At 44.9% G+C, this 18,359-nt stretch overlaps 1 protein-coding gene across 26 annotated transcripts in view; it reads right to left on the reverse strand.

Annotated features, from left to right (window-relative positions):
- Positions 1-43: 43 nt before the first annotated feature.
- MAPK8IP3 (mitogen-activated protein kinase 8 interacting protein 3) overlaps positions 44-18,359 on the reverse strand; it is a 75,523-nt gene continuing 57,207 nt past the window's right edge. For all 26 annotated transcript variants that reach the window (XM_041404530.1, XM_041404504.1, XM_041404601.1 and 23 more), the window contains 17 exons: positions 18,173-18,343; positions 16,339-16,465; positions 15,419-15,514; positions 13,416-13,577; positions 12,352-12,517; positions 11,717-11,902; positions 10,927-11,110; positions 10,028-10,147; positions 9,681-9,761; positions 8,920-8,987; positions 7,683-7,831; positions 6,743-6,914; positions 6,527-6,640; positions 5,262-5,300; positions 3,486-3,665; positions 3,083-3,226; positions 44-2,078 (listed from right to left, as the gene is read on the reverse strand). In XM_041404530.1, coding sequence (XP_041260464.1) covers positions 1,957-2,078; positions 3,083-3,226; positions 3,486-3,665; positions 5,262-5,300; positions 6,527-6,640; positions 6,743-6,914; positions 7,683-7,831; positions 8,920-8,987; positions 9,681-9,761; positions 10,028-10,147; positions 10,927-11,110; positions 11,717-11,902; positions 12,352-12,517; positions 13,416-13,577; positions 15,419-15,514; positions 16,339-16,465; positions 18,173-18,343 — 2,281 coding nt within the window. In that variant the 3' untranslated portion in view covers positions 44-1,956. The remainder of the gene's footprint in view (positions 2,079-3,082; positions 3,227-3,485; positions 3,666-5,261; positions 5,301-6,526; positions 6,641-6,742; positions 6,915-7,682; positions 7,832-8,919; positions 8,988-9,680; positions 9,762-10,027; positions 10,148-10,926; positions 11,111-11,716; positions 11,903-12,351; positions 12,518-13,415; positions 13,578-15,418; positions 15,515-16,338; positions 16,466-18,172; positions 18,344-18,359) is intronic.

Below are 18,359 nucleotides of genomic sequence, written 5' to 3' on the forward strand. Positions count from 1 at the left end.
AGACCAGCGATGTCTCTTGCCTTCTCTCCGGCTGGATTCCTGCCTTGGGGAGGAGTGGTGTGATGGGTGCATGTCACCAGCGCTGCTCACACGCAGCACGGGCACCACTGTGGCTGGCTGAGACCTCTGTTCACCAGCGATGTCTCTTGCCTTCTTGCAGGGAAAATGTATGCCACAACCTTGCCTGAACTGTGGATACAAAAATTGTTTAGGTGCTGCTGTGTCAAGAGAGATGCCACATGTTAGAGCATCCCCAGGGAATATGGCATCCCTGCAGGACACTGGGATCTGCTAGCCTGGTCTATGGCAGCAAGCACAGGACACAGCAGGGAGCTTTCCAGGAGATGGAGGCTTGCCCAGTTGTCCCCATACTGTCACAAGGACATCTCTGTGAACCCTGGAGTGCTGTACAGGTCAGGCAAAAAAAACAAGAGGATCACCAGGAGCTTCCAAATTCATCACTAACAAATACAACTTGCCCTACTCCTGCACACACAGAAAAGAATGTTTCAAGGGACACAGAATTTGTCCTTGTGGGACAGTGTCAGAAAGGGAGAGCACACCATTGCCTCTACACCTGGAACTTTCATATTCTGCATCTTGAGTTCAAAACCACTCTCCCTGGCCCCAATTTTTGCTGCTTCTTTTGTAAGCAGGATTCGTATTTGCAATCACTCAGCATTGCATAGATAGAAAGGGCTATCACGACTTTTCTTGGGGGCTGTAATTTTTTTCCAGGAGTCAGAAATTTCCAGCTTTTCAAACTTCTTACTAGCATAGTCAGTGCTTGTGATATTACGTAAAAGATGTCAGGAATCTAGCCTCAATTCTTTTTGTGTGTGACATCAGGTGAGACATAGCCTTGACTGCACTTGTCCTAACCAACTGCCAAGTCTCTGTTTTCCAAGTCTCTGTGAAAAGAGATCTCCTTCCAGCATGTCCTAAAAAGTAGACACAGCCTTGAGATGAGGCAGTCTCAATGTGTTAATGCAGAACTCACAGCAGATCAACACCATCTGTCCTCATCTGTCTTTTAAAAGCCACCAAATGCAATGCAGAGATAACCACCACATGAACTTTTCAGAATGAACTCAGGAATTCTTTTCTGTATGGCTTTTTTGGAAGGGAGAGTTAAAAGCCTCGCCTTTTCTTTAAAAAGCAACACTCTGTTACCCTTTTGCTACTATGGCTGTTTGGCCTTGACAATCAAACACCTATCTTCCATCTGAGCTCACCAAACAATTCCCTTGGCACACATACAGGCAGGCACCCAGTACAGGACTGCTGAGGCAATAGCAGCAGCAGAGGAAGGGACTTTCCCCCAGAAAGATGGAGGATGTGATCCCCACATTAAAGGTGCTGCTGCCTTCTCCAGCCTCAGCTGAAGTGCTGCTGAAACCATGATGCTCTTTGGAGGCTTCCTTGGACCCTTGGTTGCTCTAAGTCCAGAGGATGTTATTCTGTGCTTAAGGGTGAATAAGGATAAGATGAAGAGTCTACTGGTGAACTGGAAGGATTTCTGCTGGGGTGCTGCAGAAGTGATTCACCATCACTGCTTTGGTAGGGAATGCCTGGGGACACACTTCTTTCTCATGCAGGTGGGAGTGAGGCAACCTGCCCAAGAACCTGAGCCACGCACCTCCAGCTGCCCCTCCTGACACTGGGCAAAGGTTTCCCACAGTCCTGGCTCCAAGCTCCCTCCATGGTGCACTGCCATTTCTCTCCTTTTAGATGCCAGCTCCAGAGCAGAACAAGAACCTAACCACGCCAAAAGCATACGGGCCCGAGTTGAAAGCTGCGAGTTCAGAGGTTCAAGGGGGTCACAGTCCAAGGCAGGAACCGTTGCAGTTGTCCAGGGTCAGTTTCCAGCAGGAGTTATAATGCAGGCGTTCTGTATGTACATCATGGCATTCAGGTGGGAGGAGGGACACTTACATTGTGGGAAAAGAGGAATTCTCACTCAGGGATGTATGATACCTGCCACACAATAATGTGGCTCCGTTCAGCCTTGGAAAGTACTGGCTTCACCTGGGTGGCATCTCCCGCATTCTCTTCTGTCTCATCATCTTCCCCATCCCCTGAAGAGAGAACACAGAGAGTAAAAACAGCAGGAAAGAAAATGCTCTGCAATACTCTAAAGAGGCCAATACCCCTTTTAGAGTCCCAGCAGTCTGATAACAGACACTGTGAACTGAGATCTTTCTCTGTGCCTGGAGAACATTTAGAGCAACCCCGTTCTTTTCTGAAGCTGGACTGCATGGACAGGACAAACTAGCTCCAGCAGCAACAAAAACTACCCTTCCTTTCAGGGAAGCTGATTTTTACACACAGAGCACCCTCAGCAGCATGGGTAATCACAGTAGGCAGCAATGTTTGGACCCAGTGGCACACATGCATTTGTTCTTTCCAAAGCCATTCATACTGACACTATTTTATGATAGTTTTAATATATTTGTAGTTTGCTAATGCATGGCTGTAGCTCCCAGTACTTTTCCTACCCTTTTCCCCTACATTTTATAACAGTAAGCTAACTTTCTAACATATTCCTGAAATACTTTTTAGTCTTGCCTCTTTAATCAACCAAGGACATCTTGCTTTTTACCATGCATCATAGACATAATAAATGTGGGGCAAAGCTCTTGGACTGACTCCAGTGGGGCAGAACCTGGGGTAAATTACCAAACCAACTGCTCTTCTAATTGGACAATATTTGTTAAATACGCTAATTTGTTTAACTTACAAAAGTGTAGAAGTCCTGTATCATGTGTGTATATTGCACCTGGAGGCCTCCAGCTAAAGACCTTCTTTTATATTGCTTCCTATATTAACATAATCTCAGAACTGTGTTGTTTTGTTCCCTATTTTGCAGGTGTCACTTCAGCCGTGTGATACTGCAGCCACAGGGCACAGGTTGACAGCCTTGTGCTGTGCAAGAAACATCCTTATTTGCCCTCACAGCCAGATGAAGGAGAAGCAATGTGGGGCTTTTCTGCTTTGGTTCTCCACAACAGTAATGCCTCACTCCATGACAACAGCTATGCACCCACTACCTTTCCAGATGCCTCCCACCAAGGGGACTTACCAATCCGGAAATCGATATACCCTTCTCCTCCACTCAGCACCAGAACGTTCTTTAGCTTCTGACCCTCTGTCTCAGTGGCTGTTGTGCTGGGGTTCTCCGAAGGGCTGTCCAACACACTCCCATTGAGGGTCGCAAGGACATTGCCTAGGAGAGGACAGAGGTGCTGTTGGTGCCTCTGCTCAGCCCACACACAGTTCACATGCACACAAACACATTTAACACATTTTGCAGACCAATTCTTTATGCTAGTCAAATCTGGCAGTCACTCCAGTATAAACAGAGATGTGTGAACCACAGAAAGTGTCAGCCATGGCCTGGACCCTAATCTGCTGCTGACCAGCTCCAGCCCCTGCTACAAAAGGGATGGAGGAACAAGCACCTGCTGAGGGAGAGCTGTGCTTACCTGGCACAGAGACGAAAAACTTGACAGCATCACGGTGGCCATGGAAGCAGAGTTGTGCCTGAGCCATTGAGCAGTAGGGAATGAAGCTGCTGGCAGATTTGTCACTGTTGTCATCACCATACACGTGGATGACCCCACCAGAGCGACTGCCCTCTCCAGAGGTTGGTGAAGTTTTGTTGGCTGAAGACAGAGCAAGAACACCATCAATGATAGCTTTGAGTCCCCTTTACAGAAGGGACTCAATCAGAGAGAAAACTCATGAGCTGTGAAGGAAAACCTTTAAAGGTGCAGGTCTCTTAAGGTCTTTTATGAATGATGTGATGGAGGAGACCACAGCAGATTACACAGTCGCTCTATTTTAGCCTGGGACAAGCTAGACTGGTGTCACCAGCAGTGATCCTGTCCAGCCTCCAGAAATAAGCCAGTGTCCTAGGATCAACCTTGGTCTTTTGTAGCTGGCAGGGTACCCAAAGTGTCCACTGTCCCCAGAAGGCAGCTGGAGGACAGCTACTGCTCTGGATTAGTGACGTTGCTCAACTTTCAAGTCAAGTCCTTTGCTCATGCCCAGTAATGAGCACACATACTGCTGACAGCAGTCTCTGGGTCTGGTGAAGCCTCTCAGCCCACACAGAGCCATTACAGCAGTGGATGTCCTTCCTCATTTCTTGATTTTACCATGACACCAGATTGTCAGGTACTCCAACAATGAACATCTTTCAGATGCTCACCATCCACAGCTTCCAAGGAGGGCTCAGGGCCCTGTATCCTTCATGACCAGGCTCCGAGAATGTGACAATTTCCACTAACCACGCAACAGAGACCAGTGCTCTCAGCTCAGGGTGAGAAATGCTTTCCTTCTGCATGCACCCACATCAGTACAACAGGAACAATATTAAACTAGGCAGCTTTCACTTTTCTGTGAAAAAGTGAATTCATTAATTATCTGTAGTTCTGTGAATTCATTAATTATCTGTAGTTCTGTGTTTTAACTTTGGGTGAATTTCAGTTACGTGACTTGCACAAAAGAGACTTTTCCCTAACAAGCTCAAGACAGGACAGTAAAAATACTTTGATGGAGGAATGAGAGTCAATGTGTGTACAGTATCTGGCTTTTTTCTGCAACTAACATCAGATGCTTTAAAAGTAGGAGACACGTGTTGATAATGCATTTGGACAGCCATGTGAATGTCTCTGAGTGAGAAAAAAGCCCCTTTAATTTCTGACCCTAGAAAGGCAGGAATTTTAACTGAGATCCTGCCTTAACTGGCACAAACCTAAACAATTCTTCATGCTTATCAAGTCCCCTTCGGTTCAACATCGTTTGATAACTTACAGCTGACAGGCGCCATAGCACCACCTGCCATTGGCCTGAAACTGATGAAAGAAGCATCACTGGAAAACAAAGGATGACCAAGGGAGACCTTGGAAGAACACTCTACTCCTGGTTCCTGCTTCTGACTGAATGAACCTTTCCTGTCCCCATCTCAAACTGGTCTACCACAGTAAGGGAGCCACTGTTGAAGAATAATTATCCTTAACACAAAAAACCAGAAGGATCAACAATGAGATGGAAAACATTGTTTACAGCTGTGGGAAATTAGGGTATTTACATGACTGTCTCTGGTTGCTTTTCTCTAATGCAACTTAAAGCAAAAGAGTGATAAGGAAAAATGGATGGAGAGAAGTTGAATGGCAGAATGGAAGGTGGGAGAATGACTACAGAGGGAGACGGGTGCAAAAGGAATGACAGCTGTGGAGGGGAGGCAATGGACTTACCCCGGAGCCCAAGGAGTTGGCCGCGGTGGAGGACTACAGCTAGGCACAGGCAGGGAGTGGGAACACAGAGGAGCATGGGAAGTGACGGGTAGGATGGGAGAGAAGAAAAAGGCGGTTACTAGGAGATAATTTGAGGGCAACAAAAATAGTATAAAGCCTAGAGAAACCACCACAGAAGCTCCTATTAGTTCATACTAACACTGTTCTTGCTCACTTTGCTCTTATCATACAGGGACAGACGTGGTATCTGAGGTACCACGGGAGAGGGACCAAGTCACCAGGATCCACTGCTACATTTTTAGTGAGATTTTCTTGCTTACCACATTTTTTACAGGAACACACAAAGATAAAGCAATTGGTTTACAGCAGGGAAAAAGTTTAACTCAGAACAAGGACAGCAGAATGGGCTTCAAAAGGAACTCAGAAACAGGACCAAAATTGCAATGACCAAAATGCATGAACAGGACTGTGTCACTGCCCTCCTGGTGTTAACCCCAGGCACATCCAACTTCATTGCCCTCAGAGGAGACCATCCCAAGCCTGACTTCCAGGAAGATTACAAGAGGTTTGCTCTTTTTACACAAGAGGTATTTGTTTCTCAGCTTTCCAGTGAGCATTGGTGAGAAAACACATTTGGCTGCTTTCTGTTGAAAGCAACTGCAGTCAGTCTCAAAATCCTACTTCCCCATAATGATCTGGATAAGACCTTCAAAATAAAATGCTGACAGGCAGGTTCAGAACAGGAGTAGTAAGAACTTCAACTAAACTTTCAGCTCCAGAGATTCACCTATTTACTCTTACTGCTGGGTCCCCTCAGCAGGCTAGATTTGGCATAGGATACCTATTTCTACTTGACTGATAAAGTTGAGCTCCAATCTGAGTAAATGGAGCTTTTCTAAGCTCAGTTTTTGGAAAATACTGCTATAGAGAATCTTAGATGACTAGGCCAAAGTGGAATTTCCAAGGAGATCTTCCTGGTGACTTCTCATCCCATGACCTCCTTTTGGAGACTCAGTACAATTCCCAAAGCTTTGTTTCTCCTGTTTCACAGTAGCTACAGAATCAGTTCACATCACTCTGCTCTATCAAGGTCCAGGGCTGCTCATATCCTGGGCTCTCCTCCCTGAAATGGCTACGATTAAAGGGTGTCAAATGTCAGGAAAGCATCAGCCTGGCAGAACCACCTGCCATGCTGCACAAATAACACCTAAAAGCTTCCTTTCTTTAGGAGAGACACAGGAATACTTTGAATAAATGTCACTTACTCTCAGTCAGGGGAATGGAGATGACAACACCGTTCCCAGTGCCCACCCAAAGGCGGTTGCCAGCAATGAGTAAGGCTGTGATCCGCACAAAGGAGAAGCCCAGCTTTCCAGTGCCTAGGAAGCATGAGAATGAGAGTTGGGCAGTCAGTGATGACTTTGGGCAAGGTCTGCTTTGGGCAAATTCTGCCTTGAGCTCAGTAAGCAACAGACCCTCACCTAGCATCTTGCTGACGTAAGGCTCAATGTCGACATCCTGCAGATGCTGATGGCTGTGAGCATGGTAGAGCCTCAGTGTGGAGTCCAGGCGGATGGAAACCCACACGCCATCTCCAATCCATGCCAGCTGTCGCACCTGGCTCTCCCGACGAGGATGGGCATCAAAGGATTTCTAAAATACCAATGTGAATTCACTGAAGTTTTGCCATTATCTATACTCCACATATACATATACTCAGTTTTCAACTGAGATCACTTGTTTGGGTTCCAAAGGTCTTGGAGAAGCTGTGTTAATGTCAGCTGATCCCAGCAGTTCATTACTGTACACAAAAAAATCCTTTGCTTGAGCAGCTGTCTGGCAGCTTTGCAGAGCTGATGGTCAGCAGCAAAAACATTTAGACACCAAAAGCTTTCAATGTACTTGAGAGAAAAGGAAAACACACAACTCCAGGATAAATTCCAAAGATCAAACTGCTTTGACTCACTAATGTGAACTTCAGATCCAGCACTTCTTCTCTCCTCAATCAGAATTATTGCAAGCACTCTCAGATTTGTATCAAGACCACTGTACTGATTTCCACCCAAAAGGCTCTAAACATTGTTTTCTCTTAATGGGATCCTGGGGGTTTGCTAACTGTACTGTTCCTTTGTGCCATAATGCGTAAAGATGGAGAAGCCTCAGATTACATGTGAGGAACCACTGTAAAACAAACACCTATGTTTGGACAGTACATGGCCCCACAGACTCCCTAGTAAAGGCAAAGAAAATTGTCAGTTTAGACTTACTGATAGAATTATGCTCTGCAAAGGGAGGAAGGAACAAATAACCCATGGCAGATTTGATCATAATATGACCCAGACTGACAATCTTGGTCAAGAGCTGTTAGGAATAAATACAACACAAGTGTGTGCACGCATAGACACGTATGTGCTCTCTTACCTCAATCTGCATTGTCTTCGGCTGGATAACATGGATTTTGTTCTTGTAGCCACACCAGACTCTATCATAGACCACAGCCATGCAACGGATGGAGTGGTGAGTGTGGCCAAGATCCATCAGGTGGTAATTACTGAGATCCCACTGACCATCTGAGTTAAAAAAACAAGTGTGGAAAGATGCATCTTCTCCATGACATGTGAGCATACAACAGCATCCTCTACCTTTCTATGTATATCTTGGTATACAGGCTTAGCTGATACTCAAATGCTCCGTTTGCTTAGGTGTGTGACCATCCTATGACTCCTGCTTTGGGCACAGACTTACACTTATGAAACATGTAACAATAAAGTTTAGTTTAGATGTCCACCAGCTCTGAAATCAGGCCAATTTAAACATCCTTTATTGCAATGAAGTGAACAGGCTTCTCTAACAAGTACAACAAAAACAGTGAGAGAAGAGGGAAGACAGCTGAACAAGACTACACAGAAACTTAAAAGGAAATGGGCCATACAGTCCTTGTGGTGAGGCTTCCTCACATCACAGTCCTACAACATAATTCCCCCACAGTGTTAAATCCAGGAAAAGTAATCAGATCTCCCTTCTCTCTTATTTTTAATAACCAGGCATGCAGATATTGTGTCCTTCACAGACAGGAAGCCTCTATGTCATTAACCTTTATCATATTTCTGATGGGAACAATTTTGATGTGTCAGTGGTCAGGCTTAAGCTCATGACAAAGACTGAATAGAAATTTGAATTGCACAAGCCCTATATTTCTGCTTGCTAAATGAACTGCTACCCAATGAATAACTAAGTTCTTTATATGCCAACATTAGTCATAGTTCATAGCAAATACCCATGTGCTGTCAGATGTGAACATAGCTAAGACTGCTCAAGCCATAGGGAAACAAAACTCACAGCAGTGAAGAGGACCAGAAATTGAATTTACTAAGTGTACCTCAAACAACTTCACAGCATATGTATTCCTAAAAGTGTAACATTTACTCCACATGTACTACACAGTACATACACACATTTTTGTTCAGAAAAGCTCAAGAAGTGGTGTTAAGAGTACACCTGAGATGGTTTAGGATAGTGATGATGGGTATAATAGCCATGTGTTTTAACTCCATGTTTGCAACCCCAGCAGCCAGCAACTTTCTCACCTTGGAAGAGCATTTAATCCACTACTACACTTTCAGCCAAATTTTGTTTTCACTATTACATTGATTCTTACCTTCTCCCCGATGGAATATGGCTAGTGTTCCATCTGCCAGAGCAACCAGGACCCTCCCTTTCACATGCCTGAAGTAACAGAATAGTAAATACATTAAAAATGCAGTAGAAATGAGGGACTCAAAAACTCTTCCTGCCATCCATACACACCATCTTTACACAGTCTCCAGAATTCCCAGTCAGTTTAGCACTGCAGGAACATGCTGCAAGAGGTCACACCTCTTACCTTCACTGCAGTAAGATCATCACATCTGTGAGTTTTCTGTTGAGGGAATTCTTCTCCTTCACAATACAAACACTATCAATTTCAACAAGTTCCCCCTGATTTACCCCTCAGTGAAATTTTGCCTTTCTCCTCCCCACTTACTTCCCCCTGGTATTGCTAGACATGCATTCACTGAATCAGGTCAGGACCACAACTGAGCAGAAAAATGGGTTGGTATGAAGCTTTCCCATTACAAAAACCTCGGGAAACTTCTCTCACAAAACAATGCAATTAGGAAAGCAAAGAAAAAGTTGTGGCTGCCACATCCTTGGAAGTGTTCAAGACTGGGAATATGGATGGGGCCTGGAGCAACCTGGTCTAGTGGAAGGTATACTTGCTCATGGCAGGGAGTTGAAACAAGAGGATCTTTAAGGTCTATTCCAACCCAAACCACTCTGTGATTCTGTAAGTCTACAACCAAGAGCTGCTAACCCTCCCTAAAGCATCACTCAGGCCCCAAAACCTTCTCCTTCAGGTCCCTTACAACACACACTTACACCAGGCTCAGCACAGAGTCCTTCAGCTTTATTGAGTGCAGACACTTCTTCCAGTTGGACACAGCCGAGTGCACGTAAAGCCTGTGAGAGAGGAAAAATTGGGGAGGGTTAGCAGCAGAGCCCCACACCTTCAGCCTGCCCAGGTTTGAGTCTTCCCTTCTGGTAGGAAAGGTGGAGGTAAGGTAAGAAAGTGATGTTAAATCCCTGAGACTATGGTGAGCTGAGCAATGAAATGAGGAATGGAAACCTTCTCCAGAAACAAGCAGTGAACAAAAGCTGTGTGGACTTGAAAAATAGAGCACAGAGCAGGGAGGTGACAGAGATATGCCATCCCAAGGGGGACACACCAGCCGTTCTGAGCTCCCAGCCACATGGTGGGGGCAGCACTGGTGCAGGTCCCAGCATCCCTGGTTGACTCCTGATCTGGCAGTGTTGTGCTGGGCTCCATCTTCAGTTGCCCATTCTCCCTGAAGGGGCAAAAGAACAGTGTTAGAAATTTAGCAGCAGCAGTGCACAGAATGCCCACCTAGGCCCACAACTTGGCACTCACAGACAGGTATGGGCCCTTGAAGACACAAATCGCTTCCTTCTCTTTGGTAGTTTTCAACTGCAAATCTGCAATTTACAGTATTTCCTTTCTCCTCTCCTTACAAACAACAAGTACTTCAAATCTACAGACCCTGACTGAGTTTAGCAAGACTATTACACTAACAGTATTTTCTCTGTTTATCTGCAGCTTCAACAGAAGCAACTCAGAACATCAGCATTCAGGAACAATCTGCATCCAAGACTTCCACCCTGTTCTTCAGGCCATCACATCAGCTTTGTTTGTCTTAAGCTTTTGGAGTGGTGAATATGCTTTCTTGGTTACTTTTACAGCACATCAGAGGTACTACTAGAATAAATCAATCATCATTTCTACACACATATCAGTAAGCTCCTTCAGTAAGAACATGAACTGTACACATACTTTGGGAGATCTGCCTTAACCACAGGTCTAAGTGCACAGTGAGAGGTCAAATATTTGCATTTTAACAGCTGACCCAGCCAGTAGCAGGCTGAGCCATGTCCATTTTCATTACATTTTTTTTTCCTTCCCTGTTATCCCACCTGTAAAATTGCTTGGGCACAAAACTGATAGAAGTCTGAACTTTATCAGAAGATCAGGCTGCTTCTCTTATCACAAAGCTTATGAAAACGGATCAGTAATAGAACAGAACCATTACTCTGACCCCAGCTCACCTACCCATTCTGCCTGGGTGCCTGGGCTGGGATAGGGTCTGTGAACACATGCTCGGTGAGGGGCCCAGGCCGGGCCTGTGTCAGCTCTGCCTCGCTGGCACTGCTTTCCGGTACCTCTGTAGCCTCTGTTGCCTCCTCAGTAGACTGAGATTGGTTGATCTTCCCATTGCAGACAGGAGCCACCTCACCTGAAGGACAATGAACAATGTGAGACATGCTGAAGAATCAGTCGGTGAGTTAGCTATACAGATATCAGGCTGTCAATTCTTTATCTTTCCTTGCCAAACTCAATCAAGCCCTGAGCCTGTGCCACAGACACAGCAGCTCATCAGGTATCTTCTGCCTGGATGGGAAACAGACACTACTTTAAAGTGAAGCATAATGTGTGACTAGCATAGCACAGCATTGGAAGGTCTCCAACGCTGTCACTACAGTATGGAGTCAGCAAGGGCAGCAGTATGATTTGCATGGGAGCTTAATTGGCTTCCCAACACTCAGGGAACAAAGCAATCAGAACAGCAGCACCGGTAGCAGGGCAAACATCTCACATACCCAAAATACTCTGCTGTATGACTCCTGCAACCAAGCTGCAGCATGTGAATCAGAGAAGAAAGGAGGGCTCTAAAAAGAAATGTACCAAAAGGGCCTTTGGTAGTCCTGCATCGTAGTAACAAAATTCTGGAGGCCTCTGAAGTGCTTAACTTAGGGACAAGAGAATGTGGCTGTAACACCATGAGCTCGGACAGGATTAGCTGTAATTGATATGTCACTAAGTTTTACGTCCCAAAACTTACTCTGTCCCTTGTCCAGAACAGGTGTGTCCCCACGCGAGGAGCAGTTGCTTCGTGGCACATTGCAGCGGGTTGCACAGCCCACCAGCGTGATCCCTGCCAAGACACCATCTGCTCCAGCTGACTCTTCGGGGTTCATATCCCCCTCCAGGAAGATCTCCCCTGGGGGATAGTCACTCTCACTGGCCGCTGAAGGCAAAGAACAGGTTCTCATGTAAATCAAGCAATCACTGCTAATTTAATGTACTCCTGAGATCACCCTAATGATGGGAGATTCTGATCCTTCAGGGTTCACCACTCTGGGCAAGCACCACACCATCCATCAGCAGTCTGATCCACTGCAGATCCCCTCATTCCTAGTATCAGTATCCAGTGCAGGTACAGAGCCCTTCCATGCCCGACAAAGCTCACTCCTGCTTCCAAAAACACTTGTTGTGTACCAAAGGAAGACTAACTGAACACTGAACAGGGAGGGATCTCCACAGAAAGGTCCTACAGGAAGGCAAGATCTGGGTTATGATTTTGGGGAACAATTACAGAACACAACACAGCCCAGGGGTTAGCTCCCAAGTGAGGATGTCTATTACTCCTCAGTGGGGCAGGTGACCTGTGCAGACTCCAGCCTGGGCTGCACTCACCAGGAATGCTGGAGATGCAGAGCACATGAGCGTTGCAGACAGTGAATTGGTCCACCACTGTGCCAGGCTGGTTGGCATCAATTATCACGACTTTACTGGTTGACAGCGTGCTAGTGAGGATCCAGACACGGCTGGATGTGGCATCCATCTCATGGAGCTCCTTTGCCTTTGGGAAAGCAGACACACATAGGTATGATCAGCCCATTTCTCTTGGATCAACCTGAGCTTAACAGTGCTTGGCAACACTTACACATGGTGTAATTTATTTTAAATTATATATTCTATTCTACAATAGAAGAAACTGGTATTTTTTATATTGTTGTCTAATCAGTTATATTTTTATTTTTATGAATTTGATTCCATTCATGTTACTGCACTAGTATCTAGAGCACTGGCCTGAGTTCTTAGGGCAAAAGCAATGTGGCCACTAATTTTTCTGTTGAGACCATCTGACAGATGTATCACTGAATATTCAGTCATCCAGAATGCTGTGAGTCTGGGATGCACCCAACTGATCAGCTTAAGCAAGCTGGTCTCGGGAGAGTATAAGGCAGCAGTATAAGACAGGTGTGGAGAAAAACCCTACAAACCAGACAGTGTAAAAATATTGTATGATTATCTGCAAATTATGATTTGGTTCTTTAAACAGGAAAAAAAACCAAAAAAATCACTTAAGACTACCAAAAACCAGAACTGGGTTAAATCTCAAGAGGCCCAAATGGACTCACAGACTGTGTTCTTTTAACAAAGCTTTGCCTGAATGTATTTATTAATTTACAATGATGAGGGCTATAAAATCTTCCCAGCAACTTCAATCAAGCATTTAACTGCCCTTATTATTAGGATTTTATTCAAAATTCCAAACATTTCAAAAGCGGAAGTTGGAAAACTTTATACTGGATGATTTGTCCCAAATCACACCAAAAGTTAAGAGAAGAGCCAGCACAGTCCCACAAGTACAAGAGCATTTTATGGCATAGTACAAAGATACTGAGAGAGGGGGTATGGTAGGGATGAAATGAGAAAAAACATCAGTGGGAAAAAAATCCACTTTATTTTCTGACCTTTTTTTTCTCAGGAGATGTATGGTTACTTTTGTTGTTCTCGCCTTCCACTTCCCTGTCACAGGTGAGAGGATCATGCCCAGGATCTAGCTTCAGGCCATTCCCAGGCTCCTGTTCCAAAGGTCTCCATCCTGACAGATTTACTCCAGCTGCACACCACAGCTAAGAAACAGAAGTGTTGCAGTGTGACTTTATGGTTTACCCCAGAACCCTGAGTTTCTCTCCTGAAGGTTCCCTCCCAGGTCTGTCAATCATCCTTCCTTTCCCCACCCTGACCCCTGCCAAGCACTGTCTGTCAATCCTGGAATTCCAGAAGGGTGTTGAGTGATTGGGCAGATTCAAAAGATGCCCTCTACCCCCGGGGAGGCATTGGGCCATCCAGGTGTCCTTTGTCCCTTGAGACCTCCTCTCCCGTACCTGCTTGGTGGGCTCCCTATCCCTTCCCTCCTCCCCTGCCCCAGGTAAAAGGATGAGCATCCACATGGTCCGAGCAACCACACGGTCTGGGAGTTCTGTTGGAGGGGTTGCTGGATTCAGAGGCCTGTGGGCCAGAATAAAAGCTCTGGATTAAAACCCTCCATCAGAACCGACTCCTTTCCTTCACTACCACCTTAAAGCTTCTCTGGCACAGGGAAACCTGAGGAGCGACCCTCTACGAAAGGAAGCTCCATCCCACTGCCACCGGAGCCCCAGCATGCCTGGACTTCTCTCCACGCACCCGGCTGCAACATCCAGCTAGCCAAGTGTCTCTGGGGTGAAGCACCACAGCTGCCACTATTTGGTTTAGTCACAGGGGCCACATAAGCCAAGGTACGTCCCATCCACAATACTGGTAATACCAATACAGAAGCAGGAATCTGAACTAAGAATTCTGCAGGTTCCGTGGTCTCTTGAATTTAGGCACCTTTGTGGAGAACTGTCAAATGCCAAACATCTAAACATTTAGTTGGAAACACCAGATCTTGATGATTTCTACTAGAAGACATCCAGACTGATAGAGGTAAGGCAGAGGATCTCTACTCAGCAACATCACTGCTTTTTAGTCACTGCAGCAACGCAAGCCAGGACATGACAGATGTTTCATGTGTTCAAACTGAGAGAAGACAGGTTAAATGAGACACTAGAAAGAAATTCTTCCCTGTGAGGGTGTGAGGCTGGTGAAGTTACCCCGAGAGAAGTCTGCTGGCTTAGCTCTCAAATAAGCAGTTTTCTGAAATCAAATCCAGCTAACCTCCAATGAATTATTTCCAGGGAGCTTTTTAAGAGAATGTCTGGAAGAGGACTACAGAAATACTAGATTTATCCAAAACCTTAAAGAAAAGATGCTGCACAGAACATTATCTAAAGATCACACCTAGAACCTTCTAGAAACAACAGCATAAAAATTTTCTTACAATTTAACCATCGGGATGACTTCTAAAACTCATCTCTGAATGAAGTAATGACAAACTGACTATTTCAAAACAACCAGTTACAGCAGGTAAGTCTGCCACCTACATAGCTTATGCCCAACTGCAATTCTACTCAAAACATGCTAGTATTAATAGACATGGCTTCACAAAAATCTACTCCAGATAATACTGGCCTGTTACCAATGAATTCTGGTCAACAGTAGAATCTAAGGAGTTATGAAATGCATTTTTACTTTCACTTGGTCATTTTCATGAATTTTTATATTAGTTTTCATTACACCCTGAGGAGTCTTAGCAAAAGCATTAGAAGCATAAAATGTTGTTGTTGATGAATTGTCTCAAAAAAGCAAAAGATGTCAGGGAGCAGCAGGGGACCTAGCAACCAGAACCAGCTGGGAATTTTGTCCTGTAGTACTTTTTGCTGCATTCACTACAAACCACCATTCAAAAAAAGGAAGTGGAAGATAGAATTTGGAATATATAATGTCAAAAGAATAGAGATTGTTGTAAAAATGGCAGCTTTAATGCCCCAAATCCTTTGCTTATTTCATGTCCCCTTTCTGGACTGCATGACAAACAGAAATAACGTACCTTCATAGTTGGATCCTTCTCTACAAGTGGGCGACAATATACAGGCACAGGGACATTTTTCATGCGAGTGTCTTCCTGACCACCATTGGGACTCAGCTAGGGGGAGAGAAGACAAAAAAGACAGTATAAAGCTGCAAACACCAGGATATGGCAAGAGAGAAGGAATTAGTGTGACAGAACCAACCACAGGTGGCTGCTGCTGAGGCTTCCTATCACATCTTGTGTGAAACAGAGTCCTTAAGGGGAGAGGAGCAGCACACCCAAGAGACCATGTCACAGTCATCAGTGCCCCAGTGATGGCCCAAGAGACTACACATTGCTGTGGTGATAAAGACAGGATGTTCCCTGCAAAGAGTCAGGACACTAGCATTCCTTTCCATTCTGAAAGTTGGACTTGATGACCTTAAAAGTCTTTTCCAAACTTAATGACTCTATGGCTTGAAACCTCCAAGTCATGCTGCCAGGCTCCTCCCTTTCAGGAGGTCTCTGACCAGTTAAATGTGTCACAGGCCAACAAATGAGGCTGATGTTGTTTGATTTCGTGTTACTGATGGGAAGAAGTGGGCATAAACTACATCTGTTTTTCATACTAAATGACTGTTAAAGTTCTCAGAGGATAAATGAAATAACTAATGTTCCACCCCAATTATAACACAGGAAATTTATTTTTAAAAGAACTGGATTCTGGTTTAGGGTACTTTTGGTTTAGGTACTTTTCAGTTTCAGTACTTTCATGCAGAGGAATGTCCCTCCACTGACTTTGGTGGAGATATACAGAACATCATTTTGGTCTGTGCCTACGATTATCATACAAACAAAACATGCACATGGTATGTCTAAATTAAACAGTTAATGACTAAGGTCCTTAGTTAATGACTAAAGTCACCTTCCACTCAGCCTGTCCAGAGCATGCTCCCTACCTGCTTGTACTTGGCTGGGAGGCTCCAGCCACAGGCCTGCAACCGCCCATCATCGTTCCGCACATGCTCCCGGACCTGCCGGTACTGCTCTCGCTTCTGCTCACGGCGTGCCGAGGACGTGCAGTCACTGAGGAGAGAAGCACAGCATCACCCAGCTGACGGTTAAAGAGAGGAGCTGAGGGTGAAGGGAGTGTGGCCAGTATCGGGGAGGGCACACACAGCAAACCAAATCCAGCTGTGAAAAGAGATGTAGGGAGTCAGAGACAGAAAAACTCTGTTGAGAAGCAGACACAGGCAGTTCTGACCCATCACCTGAGCGACGTGGCAAGCCAAGTCATTGTCATCGCCTCTTATGATGTTCCAAGAGCCCTTCAAAAACAGGGAAAAATCCTTCTCTAAAACCTAGGAGATCACATCAATTTTTGCTGAGCTGTTACAATCTACTAATCTAATGTCTCCACCAGAAAGGCATTTTCAGTTCTTTCCCTCCTCATTGTAATCAACTATGGATTTTTCTGTCCCTTTTTAAGCTTTGTCTGCTGACAAGGAAAACACGCATAACTGCTGGTTCCAACATAACAACTCCAGGTTTGCATTGGCAAAGCTTAAACCAAAAATTGATGCGTGAGCTTTTAGACATGTTTTAATAGAAACAAATGCTGTTTGTCAGTTCCAGCTCTCAAAAGGTTTTTGAGGTATCATTCTGAGTTACAAACAACATCAGCTGAAAAATTTAATCCTGTAGGCAGCCCCATTATGTAATACGCTGCTGAGAAGTACTCAGACACCCACAGCATGACTGTGAGATGTCAGCATAGAAAAAGATGGAATAAGGGCAGTGGATATCTAAAAAGTTTAAATTTACCCTTCTACAAGATCCAGTGTTTTTTTAACAAATCCTTTTTATTGTAGAAGTTGTCTTACTTTACCACAACATTCTCCAAAGTCCTTCCATAAAAACACACCCCCATGTGAAACCAAACAACCTTTGCATTGTGAAGTCATGTAAAGCACTGAAGGGTTCTTTCCCTTCATGTCAGCGACACAAAGAATTTGGGTAAGACCGTAGTAGTGATACTCAGAGGCTCATTTTTAGCATGGTTTAAATTAAAACCAAGTACTGGAACTTTAATGTGCTGTGGAGAGAACTTTTATCTTCACTTAAACCCCTTGACAAAAGGGTTGTGCAGACATTTCATCCCTTTGTCCTGATACTGCCATCACACTCCACCACAAAAACCCTCCTTCATTCCATCCTGGTCTGCAAATACAAGTGCAGAACTAGAGTGGGGCCACCTTGAGCTCCTGTGGTCCCTGCTGAGATGGCCTGAAAAGCCATGGATACTGTGTTTGGGAGGACAAGGTTTGCTGAACCCATCCATACAGTAACTGATGAGTGAAAGCTCAGGGAGATAAGCCTCAGAGAACAGAGACATACTGTTGCCCTGTTCTTCTAAAGTTCTTGTAAGCCTTCTAATGTTTACATTTTTCTCGAGCATTTTTCATGTAAATAATAATTGTTTTGCATTCCTTTCTGGAAGAAGAGAGAATTGACAGACTGTTGGTTTGACCAGTGTAGCTGGAAAAGTAGCAATTTCATTCTCCAATCCACAGTCACTTTTGGAATTCTATAAATATCAAGTCCAGAAATAAGCGCGCTTTTTTCACCTTAAACATCTCAGCGTGTGAGTGTTGTTCATTTCGTGTCATACTGCAACAACATACTAACATCACACAAACTGTTTCCAAAGTGGAAAATAGCTGATTTCAAACACTGCTGTTCTTTGAGAGAGCTGCACGGGAGTCTGGCTTGGCACACAGCCCTGTAACTCACTCGTCAGGGAAGAACTCGAGGGTGCGGCTGCCGGAGGAGATCTGACACATGGTGTGGCTGCGCCGCTGGCTGAACCCCGCCGTGGTGGGAGACTTGTAGTGGATATTCACAGAGGGGTAGGTCCTCTTTGCTGGGGGAGGACTGGAGGAAGAGCTGAACAGACGGCTGAAGCTAATGACAGAAAAAG

This window comes from Onychostruthus taczanowskii, unplaced genomic scaffold, assembly GCF_017590055.1.
Source record: "Onychostruthus taczanowskii isolate IOZ18803 unplaced genomic scaffold, ASM1759005v1 scaffold10, whole genome shotgun sequence".
Taxonomy (NCBI): domain Eukaryota; kingdom Metazoa; phylum Chordata; class Aves; order Passeriformes; family Passeridae; genus Onychostruthus; species Onychostruthus taczanowskii.